At 51.7% G+C, this 11,673-nt stretch overlaps 1 protein-coding gene across 1 annotated transcript; it reads right to left on the bottom strand.

The window, feature by feature from the left end:
* Nucleotides 1-3,415: 3,415 nt before the first annotated feature.
* FBXO47 (F-box protein 47) lies at nt 3,416-10,035 on the bottom strand. Its single transcript, XM_052700118.1, has 10 exons — nt 9,855-10,035; nt 9,294-9,464; nt 7,305-7,381; nt 7,015-7,092; nt 6,689-6,797; nt 5,751-5,927; nt 5,158-5,304; nt 4,618-4,760; nt 3,892-4,051; nt 3,416-3,549 (listed from the first exon to the last, which is right to left on the bottom strand). Exons 1-10 carry the CDS (start codon nt 10,033-10,035, stop codon nt 3,431-3,433), a joined length of 1,362 nt encoding a protein of 453 aa, XP_052556078.1. The 3' UTR covers nt 3,416-3,430.
* Between the last annotated feature and the right edge of the window lie 1,638 nt (nt 10,036-11,673).

Raw genomic sequence — 11,673 nt, 5'->3', positions numbered from 1 at the left:
GACGGACTGAAAAGGAGCGAGAACCCAAAGGCAAAGGGCGCTGCAAAGGATCCCGCTTGGCTGCGGGGCTCTGCTGGGAGCAGCTCCCCGTGTGGAGTGAAGCCCTTTCCAGGCGGACATGGGGTCCCCGGAGCCACGGGAGCATCTCGGGCTGACGGAGCTCAACCCGGAGCCTCCGGGAGCGCCGTGCGGGGCCGCAGCCGGGCTGCACGCGTGCGCCCACCCTTTTATCTCCCAGTCGGCTGCGGAGATCGGCGTCGCCTCTCCGAGCTGCGGGGGTCAGCATCGCCAACCCGAGCTGCGGGGCTGTAGGGCTGTAGGGCTGCGGGACGCGCGGAGGGGACGTCGGGGACGGCGCTGGGGACGCGGCTGAGCCCCGGCGGCCGCTCGATCCTCGCCATGCTGGATATTTTCATCCTGATGTTTTTCGCCATCATCGGCCTGGTCATCCTGTCCTACATCATCTACATGCTGTAGGGGACGCTGCGGGGGATGAGGCTCCGAGCAGAGCCCGGCGCAGGTGAGCCGAGCGCTGGTTACTGGGCAGGACCGTGCGGAGGACCGGGGGGGGGTTGTATTTATCGATGTTTTCTGTGCGGGGATGGAAGGAACGCACAGACGGCCGTTGTTCCGAGCGGATCGCGCCGTGGAAGCCCCCGACCCCCCTCCCCCGGGTGTAGCTCCTCCCGGTGCTCTGCTTCGGTTCCTTGGGAGGGGAGGGGGACAGAGGAGGGACGGCGGCTGCATCGTTTAAAAGGCGGTGAAGGGGAATCCTGGTGCCTCTGCCTCCCTCGTAAAGAAGCTGCGAACCCCCCCGCCCCCACCGCTGCTCACCAGCATCTCCCTTCTCTCCCGCAGATCCTTCTGGAACAGCTTTGCTCCCGCCCGGAGCCGAAGGACGGAGCGAGGGGCCGAGGGGATGAAGGAGCGCGGTGGGGTCCTCCTCACCCAACCCCCCCTCCCAACTCTCCCCCCGTGCATGGAATGAGCGCGTCGGGATCGGCCCTTCGGGTTTCAGTTTAGAAAGCACTCCCAATTCTTAGTATTTCAGCGTGTGCGTGTGAAAAATGCTCAATGCAATGAAATAAAACGGCCAGGAGGAGGAGGGGAGATTGCACAAGGACGGAGCGATGCTGCTTTCCTACGGGGGGATGGGAGCGACGGGAGCCTCCCCAGGGGATCCCGGCGCAATCCGTGCAGACAAGGGACGTTTTTAATGCAATGGAAATGATTGTGGGATGGAAGAACGTCTCTGTGCCTTTTTTCCCCCCAGGGTGGAGAGGTCTGGGGAGATCTTTGGGGCAGAGGGAAACGTGTCAGAGCAGGAGAGCTGCTGTGCCCCATCAGTCACCCACTGCCCCTTATGTGGATGGGGGGACAAGGGAGCCAGGGAGGGGACGCTGGGGGGGGGTGGGCTGGGCTTTGGGGGGAACCTGAGGAAAGGGGAGGGGATGTGGGGCTCGGGGATGCTGTGATGCTGCCAGCAGGATGCTGAGGGGTTCCTGCTGTAAAATCCTGGAGAGAAACTCCAAATCAGTGCTGGGTCTGAGGCCCCAGGCAGAGCATTCTTCTCGCTCCACACCAAATATAGTCGAAAATGTGAAATATTCCGGGAGGAATTTCTTCACACATAAGTCATGTTCTCAATAACCTCCGCTTGGTGAGTCTGGATCTGATGTCAACATCTGCAGTGATTAAGAGCGAGTGAGTAAGGAGGAATGGAATGGAAACTCAGCTGAGTGTGAAACCAGGAACAATCCTTTTCTCTTCCCCTGAGCTCTCAGCCGCCAGCTCTGCTCCACAGCAGCTCAGTGGGACGTGGCACTGCTCTGCAGGGTGAGGGGCAGCGGGGGGGAAGGGCTGGGAGCAGCAGAGGGGTGTCTGCAGACAGACAAACAGACACGGATAGCTGTGTGCTGCTGCCCTTTGGGAGCTCAGAGCCGGGCCTGCAGCTCTGGGCTCAGTCCCGGTCTGCAAAAGGGCGGCAGTGGCACCGGAGGGTTGTGCGTCTCATCCTAGCAGGCTCCCATCGACCCCCTCAATTAAAACCTGTGGGCTTTGGGCAAGAAAGGCTCCATCTGCTGGAAGCGCCGGCGCAGCTCTGAGCAGCGCAGAAATCCCAAAGCAGCCCGAACGCTGAGCCGTTGTGAGAGAAAGGGAAAGAAGCTGCTGGTTGTGATGCTGTAAATCATCCGCATTTGTGCATTCCTGGAGGGTCTGCAGCGAGGCAGGGCTGGCGCTGGCAGCTCGGACATTTCAGCTTTGTCAACGGCTGCCTGCGAGCCAAAGGGCGGCCGTGGATCGCGCTTTGTGCAGCCGGAGGGGCTTCAGGCGGCGAATCCCGCACCTCTCCCCTTCGCGTACAGCAATCGGCCGCAGCACCGCGGCGGGATGCGGCGCGCTTTGACGTTAAGCCTTCGAACGGACGCGAGGAAGATGCTGGGATCCAGCAGGAGCTGCTGCTCGCAGGGAAAGCTTTCACCTCTGCCATCTACCGGCACGCAGCGCAGATCCGCTCCTGTCCGGAGCCGCACGATGGAAAAACGCCTTGGGAATCTTTAACCTCCCAGAAAACCGCCGCAGGGCTCTGGTCAGACGAGGAGCTCTGCTGAGATAAACCGGGATCGCTGCGGCTGCACCGTCGGCTGAAGGTCGGCTTTCCGAAGCTCAGCCTGCAGCAGAAGCCTGTGCTAAAGGAGAGTAGGAACGTGTGAGAAGTGATCGGGGTGGAGCAGAGGGATCTGTAATCACACAAATAACGGCGTTGTAAGCAGCTCACAGCAAAGTGCTCTTTATTTTGTGTTACACACCTTTGGTTTGAAGGCAACAGAGCAGAAAAGCAAAGGTTTTTGTAAGCAGCAAACGTTTACGTGCTGAAATGAAACAGGGATCTCAGCCCAGGTGCGTTCAACGCGCTGTTAGCTCCGTTATGGTTACAAACACCTTAACAGCTCTGTGACCACGCAGGCAGGGAAAGAACCTGAAGGCACCCTCAGTTTTGGGGAAGAGAACAAGGAAAAGGCCTCACGTCGTCAAAGCAGTTTGGCTTCTTTTGGGAATCACCTCTTTCTGCCACAACTGCACGTGCAGCTCTTCTGTTGCACCACGAGGGACGATGGCAGACTGGAAAACCGTGGCTGTGCTTCTCTAATTCTGTCTTTTTTATTTTTTCTCGACGGATTCCCAAGAGAAAACACAACGAAAAGATCAAAACGGTTTTGGTTCTGAGCTGAGCTGAGGCGCTTTGCTCCGTGCGCCTGCATCACGTGTGAAAAAGGCTCCGCTTTTTACTGCGTGTGCAAACATCCTCAGTGGGAAAGGAATGCGGTCTGTGTTCCCAAGGCAAAGGGCCCTGACCTGCTTCCTCAGTGCTGCTGAGTGCGAGGGGCAGAGCTGCAGAGGAGCAGAGCGGTGGTGCTGCTGCACAGCATCAAATGGAGCTGCTGCCGCTTCTCATGGCCAGGTAGAGAATTTCCTTGTGGAAGTTGGCTTGTGCGTTTACGAGGTGGAACAGGTTCAGAAAGCTGACGTCCTCTTGGTCACGATTCCCTGTCAACACGAAGGAAGAACCAACTCAGTGACTCTGAAACCTCACTCTGCGTTTATCGCAGAGGCCAAATCAGCAGTTTCCACTTAGATTTATGAGGCATCAGCTGTGCTGCACCTGATGGTAGGACAGCTGTGAAATGACACGCGAGACGCCCTCCGAAATTCCTTTGCTGGCTCACCCAAAGGTGGTGAACACAGGAACAGTTGTGTGCTAGGATGAAAACCTGCCCTAAGCGAGCCGTGCTGCTCGCTGCCAGAGCCACAGCTGAGCTCCTGTGGGGCTGAGACGTGCACAGCCTGCTGTGGCACACAGAGCTGCAGGAGCTCAGCCTGCAGGCTTACCGGCCAGCACTGCCTGCAGCGTGTCCATGACCATGTGAGCAAAGGCGTTCTCCACGCTCTGCAGGAAGATGTTTCTCTCTCCCGGGGTGCTGAAAACTTTGCAGACCTTCTGCATCATTTTTACCGCCCAGTCCATGCAGTACAGGTCCTTCTCACACACCTGACGTGCACACGAGATATCAGAAACGTGGGGTTTTTTTGTGACAGGTCTGACACTAAAAAGGCAAGGTGAAATCTTAGCTCTAATTACAGACTCTAATAATGGCTGCATTGGTTGCAACCAGAGCTTCTGGAATGGATGCCCAGGGAGGTGGTGGAATCACCGAGCCTGGGGGTGTTCAAGGAAAGGCTGGATGTTGTGTTGAGGGACGTGGTTTAGTGGGAGCTGTTGGGAATGGGGGAACGGTTGGACTGGGTGATCTTTTAGGTCTTTTCCAACCTTGGTGATTCTATGATTCTGTGATTCTAACTGTGGGGGCATCGGTGCCAGGGAATCTCCTCTGCCTTTTGCCTGAGGTCCCTCTCCTCAGGAGCAGGCTTGCAGGCTTGCTGCCTTGCAGAGGTTGTGTTGCTGGATGTGTTGCACAGGGACCAGGCAGTGACAGAGCACCAAGTCTCCTGCTGGACTACTCACAGATCGTAGGAGTAGATGGGGAAACAGATTTCAAGCCTAAGAAAGCAAATCTGGGAGCAGAGAGACAGGAGGGGCTGCTCAGCAGCACTCACCAAGGCCAGGAAGACCACGAGTCTGGCCAACTCCACAGCTCTTCCATTCACTGCTTTGCTGGCCATGAAAGTGAAGCAAATGTTGTTTCCACTCAGGATGAGGAGCCGAGCGTTGTTCTCCAGCAGCCACTCGCGGGGAACCACTTTGTAATGAAATTGGGACAGCCTTAGTGAGCCCCAAACAAAGAGGAGAGCCTTTATGGGCTGCTGAGGAAGGGCTGAATTTATAAACCGCTGGCTTTGGTGGTTAAGGAGAATCGGGGGGGGGCTGCCCTCAGAACTACAGTCAGACAGGGCTTGGATTTTAAAGGTCTTCACAGATTCTTAAACTGCTTCACAATGGGGAAAGACAGCCTGGGTTTATAAGCTGGGCTTCTCTCTTCCTCAGCTTCCAAACCTAATGGCTTTTCCAGTCACCCCTCAGCTACTGCAAGGAATATTGCAGTCGGTTTCCCAAGGCGCTGAGTGTCTGGAATGCAATTAATGCTGGAAGCTGTGAGCATGCAATGCTGTGGATTAATGAGAAAGCTACAAACACACCTGACAGCTCATCCACAAGGCTGATAACATCGTCTGCTGTCCACTCTCTTGCTTCTGCATCGTACAGGAGCTTAATGGCATCTGCTAAACCTTTCAGACTGGTCTCATCTGTTGGTCCTTCTATCATCTTCTGCCAAACCACGTGTCCTGAGCAATATTAATCACAAAGCAATTTTTTTAACCAATGGAAATGGGCCTTAGAGCAGAGTCAGAGGAAGGGAGTTCAGGTAATGTAATTCAGCCTTGGTGATGGAGAGATTTGTCTTCCATCACTTTGCAGGGGTTGCAGCAGCAGTCGATGGGGTGACTTAAAGAAAGTCTGGTTGAATAGCAGTGAAAAAGCATTTTTCTTGAGGGAAGCAAGGTGCTTCTTTGAGGTGTGTGCAGCCTGACTCTGCTCTGCTCAGACTGCAGCTCCCTCGCTTTAACTGTAACTCAACATCTACGTTGGTCACGTGCAGCTGCAGATTTGTCTCCAGGTGATACGATTACATTGGATTGGCATAAAGCTGGGATGGGCATCGCTGCACCCTGCAGGAAACCTCGCTCTCAAGGGAGACATTTTGAACAGTGACCCCCCCCAAACTACTTGCCATCAAGGGGGGACACTGGCCCAAAGATGATGTACAGCAGGCGAGCTTGGTTGACCATTGGCCACGGCTTTAAAATGCGAGTCAACCAGAAGGCAGAATCAGCACGATGAGCCCAGTGGGTCAGCAGGACGCTCCTGCAGTACAGCCTGATCCTCAGCTCCAGCTTCCTGGCGCTTCCTGGGGGAACAAACACAGGCATCAACCCGCCGTCCCTCCCACAGCACAGGGATCATCTGCCAGGCCGAGGGAGAAGGGATTTCTGAAGCAGGGGGCGCTGATTCTCAGCCGTTTCTTGCTGAGTTTGGCTCCTCTGGATAACTTGCAGTAATTCAGTGCCCCCTCTGGTAGCCCTCTGCAAGCGTGCGTTCAGCTCTGCTGGTTGATTCCTCTGATCTTTTCCCTCTGATGGAATCAGTAAGTGGAAACAGGAGGAATCGTGTGTAAAGTGTTCCACAGGAACAGCCAGGGCAGTGCTGGCCAACAGGAGAGCTGCAAAGTGGACTTCAGAAATAGCAGATCTAATTGGCGCTGCATCGCTTCTCTGCTGGCTGCTTTCTCATCAGTTTCCCTTGGCAGTGCTCTGCAGGAGACACCAAGCCCATGTTTGGAGCTGTGTGTGTGTGTAACACCGCACCGCTTTGAGAATGCAATGGGAAAATCAGCTTTAAAAAGGGGTGGCTCTCATGAAATCTCACCCGACCTTCGGTTTTGGTGGGGAAAAAAAAAGAATCCGTACGAAGGCCAAGTTTTTGCTTTAGGATTCCTGCTCTGCATGTGACAGCAGGGCTGCTAACAAACTGAGTCGGGATCAGGATCAGCGCCTCGAGGCTCGGCGGGGTTGAACTGCTCTCAGTCCTGATGAATCGCAGCCATCAGGATCCATTTTGGGGCTTCTCCATGGTGTGCTTTGATTTGGTTGGAGCTGCTCTGCTGCTTACCTGGCTTGCAGCTGACGACTGCCTGCACTTTACGGGGCAAATTGCTGAGCTCACAGAGGAAGTTGAAGACCCGGTGACACTCCAACTCATCCCAGCCTGCTATTAGGATCTGGAGACCACAAAAAAGAAAACGGGGGGGAAATAGATGGATTGAGCTGCAGGTTTAGGTAAAAATGTAACTTCTCATGTGAGATAAATGCAAGCTGTCCCTTCCCACCCAGCTTAAAGCACTCTTAAGCTTCTCAGCATATTGCAAAAGCACAGATGAATTGGTAGAACAAATTCTTTTGGGTGATACTCGCCTTCTCTCCAGGAAGATGCCATACCTGCAAAAATACCCCATAGCATTGCAATCCTACACAGTGCAGGGGACTCGGACAGCCGTTGAGTTTAAAGCAGGAAACCTGTAAGCACAGAACAGCAGTCATTAACAGTAATTAACATAGGCGGGTTCCTGCGGTTGAAAATGCTCACGATTCCTTGTGTAGGGATCAGAGGGGTGCAGGACTCAAACTCAGGGTGCTGTGGGAATGGCCTCCAGCACAGGGACAGTAAGAGGCCACTCCACCACAAATCACTGTAAAGGAACTCAAGGATTCAGAGCAGGTGGGCTTACTTCAGAGAGAACCTTGTGCACATACTTCAGCCTGTCTTTGGTAGGCAACAGAAGGGTGCATCTCTTAAGCAACAGCCCTGCAAAGGAAATAAACACAGCTGTGAGTTCCTCACCGGCACATCGTTACTGCATTGCCTGAGCTGGTTGTTCAGAAGCATTTTTTGACAGCTTGCTCTTCAGAAGCTGCTATTGGAGTAATACATAGAGTGGTAGAGTTATTGAGGTTGGGAAAGACCTTAAAGTCAGAATAAGGTCAGAATTTGGTTGGGAAAGACCTTTAAGCCAGAATAAGGCAGGCACAGTTAATGAAGAAATGAAGAAATCTGCAGAGAAGCTCGTGCTTTGTGCTGGGCTGCCATCTCCCACAAACTTCCCCAATGTCAGACAGTGCTTTTTGCATTTCGTGGGCTCTTTCCTTGGAAGCATTGAGGTCCTGCTGTCAGACCCCGAAATTGAAGGGAGTCGTGCAGCACAGGCAGCCTGCAGCCCTCTGGACAGGGATGGTTTTTCCCTCTGAGCCAAATTGCTGTAAAGCAAGCACTGATTTTGTACCTGACCCCTTAACCAAAACGTTCTCTTGAGCCTCCTGCTGATCATCTGTGGATACAGGAGACGTATTTTTTTGTTGCTGACGTGGGGCTCACAGCCCTATTCAAGCAAGTTGTCACTTCATGTGTGGTTGCTACGATGCCTGAGCCAATTTTAGTTAACAACAACAACAGAACAACAACTTCAGGGTATCAGCCTCATTTTAGAAACGAGTCAAGCACTGAAATTATTTTAAGATACCTTACAGTCTACGTGGCTTGCCTACAATGAGATGTCTTTGATCTAAGCTGCATTCTTTTGCCCTGTGTGTGCCTCCAAACGTAGAGCTGTAATGCTGCATCTAGCCATCATGTCATTTGATTTCTCTGTCAAATGAGCAACAACTTTTTTCAATCAGCTCCGTTAATACGGGTCAAATGAAGTTCCAATCTAATCTGTCTGATGGATTAATGCTTATGGTGGATGGGTGAAGAAGTTTTTGGCTGCTTTACATACATGGAAAATGTTCCATCTCTCAGTGGTGGGCTGAGTGAGTTGGAATAAACGCTTTAAACAACCAGCAGAAAAAGTGAGAAAGCAAATTCTAACACAAGGATGCACAGTGCTCCCCACCACCAGCAACTCCGTTTGGATCTTAGTTTCTACAAGGCTGTGCTAAAAGAGGGCTGAATAAAGAATTAATGGGCCTTTCCACCCAGCTTTGGTTCACACACTGTGTGCCAGGACAGCCACAGTGCAGGCACTGCCCTTAACTGGGGCTCAGGAGGAGCTCTTGGTGCCCATTTCGGCCTTTGAACTCTGTGACAAGGCTGCCAAAGAGAAATGCTCAGCAGTGACAGCTGTGGCCACGCTTTCGTGGGGAGGACACTTCTCTTCCAGGAGGTGGGATGTGCTCTGCACTGCATCTCCTGCAGGCTGTCAGCCCCTCTGGTGGCAGTGGCTTTGGAACCAGGCTGCATTTAAGCACAGCAGCAGCATTTTCCCAGGCTGAGGAATGCAATCTACTCCAAACTGACACAGGCAGGCGGTCTGAACAGCCACATTCCTCCTGTGAGCCTGGGAGCCCTGCAGCTTTCTGCTGCAGTTTCCAGTTGCGGTGTCCAAATAAACTAAATTTGGAAAAACCTGCCATTGAGAACAGAGCCAGCCCCTCTGCTTTCCATTTCATATGAAAAAAAATAAAGATAAACGCGGTGGAGGAGGCCGAATGCACAGCATTTATGCAGCACCAGGAGGTTCTGGCATCATTTCAAGCAACCCCCCCCCAGTTCATGGTATCAATGTGGGCCGTTTGGCACAGTGAGGAACTTCTCTTCCACAGGGAGCTGTGAAACGTTTGGGGCTGCGCCCTCGGTGCCCTGCTGAGCAACGGGCAGAGCAGAACCCTTTCAACCAAGTTTGGGTCCCCTCTAATCGTTACCACTGGCTCCGAAGGATCACCTAGAGATTTGTAGTGCTCTATTATGCAGGATCCATCCCTCTTGCCAGGCAGCTTGATGTCATGGAAGTCTTGCAGTAACAGCCTTCGGTTTCCTGATGGGGTTGAGATGTAATTAACGAGGCGGTTGCTGATGGCTTTTGACACCATGCTCAGCACACTGATGTCCTTCACTGAAAGAGCAAAACCAGGCGTAAGTCTTTGCTGCAAGAAAAGCGCTGATCAGCAGCCAATAACTCCAAAAGCAGGTCAAGAAACAAAGTTTGTAATTAATTAATTAATTTCCGCTTAACTCATTTCCCAACAGACTGGGATTAATTAGCAGTGTATTGATCTAAGGAATACTTGTCACACAATAGGCAAAAAGTGTTTCCAACGGTCTGCAATTATGTTTGACTTTTAGAAACGTGGTTCCTCGCAGACCTAAAAGCAGAAAATTCAGACAAGGAGTGACATGAAATGTCCTCAACTCACCGAAAGGGAAAACATTTTAAACAGTACTGGCTTTTGAAGTGGTGATGCTCAGATATTGCAAACAAAAACCTCTTTTGTCAGAGCCTCACCTGAGAGATAGCTCAGCAGCATTTGGAAGATCTCTAATGGCAGTGTCTTAAAGTATCCCAGTGTAGACAGAGATTGGGGATCTGCATCCACAGTGCTGCAGCTCCGCCTGCAGCGTTGGTTACTGCCTCTGTGCTTCTGGTTTGGGGCGGAGGTGCAGCTGGTCCTTGCAATGGAGGCCATCGTTCTGCTGCTCTCACACATTTATCCTGGGGAGAAAACAGGAGAGTTGTATTTTCAGATGGGGAAATTCTCTCCAAAGGTAAGAAGAGGAAATGGCTGTTGGCACAGCAGCAGAGCGTGAAAATCCTGGTTGGGTGCACCGCATAAATGTTGGAAAATAGACAGGTTGCAGTCATCAACAACATTCCCTTACCTGATCACACAGATCATTCAACAGGATAAATAGTAATAAAACAGAGGTAGTGATGTTATTGATGTTACCAGAAGTATTCTTGATTGCTTTAGAGTGATAATTCCACACATGCGTGCTGACATCCGACCAAACCAGAATACTACAGGTACAAAGCTGCAAACCATCTATCTCCAGTAGCATTTAAACTGACAGGTGGCTTAATTCAATGCAATGACTACGTGTGCTGTACAAAGAAACCGCACAGTATTGCCTGATTCGGTGACACAGGTTTTCCCCAAACGAAGGTCTAAAAAGCAGCGAGCTTTGAGAAAGAACTGAGCTTTTGATCTGCCTTCTGCTCTGAGTCTCTGGGGTAGGCGCACCTCACACTGCCCAGCAGCAAGGTTCAGTGATTCACTGCATCTTAACGTTTAACTTTTGTGTGTGGGGGGGTTTTTAACACCATTTCTTGGTGTTTCTGACAGATGAGGATTCAGGGAAACTGACAAATGAATGAGCGCTGCTGTGTGACTAGAGGAGCTGGCAGCGCTGGTAGCAACACAACTGGAGTCTGTCCAAGCTGCACTGCAACATCCCAGTTACTATCAGTGGGAAATGTGCTCAGAGAATAGACTCCGTTGTTTGAAAGATCAAAAATTTACCAAAATTACAGAAAACAAGTTCCAAACATCCCTCGTATTTATTGCTGAAGCACGCAGGCCGGGCCTCTGTGATACACCACGTCCACAATGGAAGCTCTGTCTGTACTGACAACAGAAAGGACGCGGGGCATTCCAGTGGAAGTGTTACAGCTGGGCTCTGCTGAGGGCAACGGGGTCGGCATCGACCATGAGAGGGAGTCCTGCTTTGCTGGAAACATTTTTAGTGTAGCTATGTTACAATCTTAGCACAGACAGCTTATATTTTGTAGCTCCGCAAGCACCAGAAGCAAATGTATCTGCACCAGAATGAATGTTTCACTAGGCTTTGCTTAAGCGAAAGATAGAAAATGGATGCAATTTCCAAGAAGCCTGTAAGAACCTTCAAGAAATCACCCCCAGATAAACAGAAAAGCTCCTCCTTGCTTCCTCTCTGGCTTGTTTTTTATTTCTTAGGGAATTCAGCCAGAGCGGTGCAATGCTCTGTGTACCTCCATCTGCTGCTGGGACTCCGCTTGTTTAGAGAACTGCTTAATGGAGACTGGAAATCGAAAGGTAAACGGTAAATATTTAACAAGCTCAACCCATAGCACTGTCCAGGAAGGTTCATCTTATTTGTTGCTATAACCTAATTTGTTTACAAGGCCGAAAGCATCAACTTCCTATCTCCTATACAACCTTCCCCGTCCTCAAGCAGTCGCTAAATTCCTGCTAATGGACGCCCTTCAGCCCCACGGATATTTTCCCCAGCCCCCTGTTAGCCTTTGGCAAACACTTGTTACAAAAGCTTGTTTGCTTTGGGGATTG

Source organism: Tympanuchus pallidicinctus, unplaced genomic scaffold, assembly GCF_026119805.1.
Source record: "Tympanuchus pallidicinctus isolate F22 unplaced genomic scaffold, pur_lepc_1.0 scaffold39, whole genome shotgun sequence".
Taxonomy (NCBI): domain Eukaryota; kingdom Metazoa; phylum Chordata; class Aves; order Galliformes; family Phasianidae; genus Tympanuchus; species Tympanuchus pallidicinctus.
Note: the sequence above shows the minus strand (reverse complement) of the source record. Positions and strands in the feature narration are given on the sequence as shown.

Coding starts and splice junctions, on each gene's coding strand:
- FBXO47 (XM_052700118.1), bottom strand. CDS start 10,035: ATGGCCTCCATTGCAAGGACCAGCTGCACCTCCGCCCCAAACCAGAAG. Junction 7,093..7,304: donor TGCACAAGGTTCTCTCTGAA/GTAAGCCCACCT, acceptor CTGTGCTTACAG/GTTTCCTGCTTTAAACTCAA. Junction 6,798..7,014: donor GCTATGGGGTATTTTTGCAG/GTATGGCATCTT, acceptor TGTGGTCTCCAG/ATCCTAATAGCAGGCTGGGA.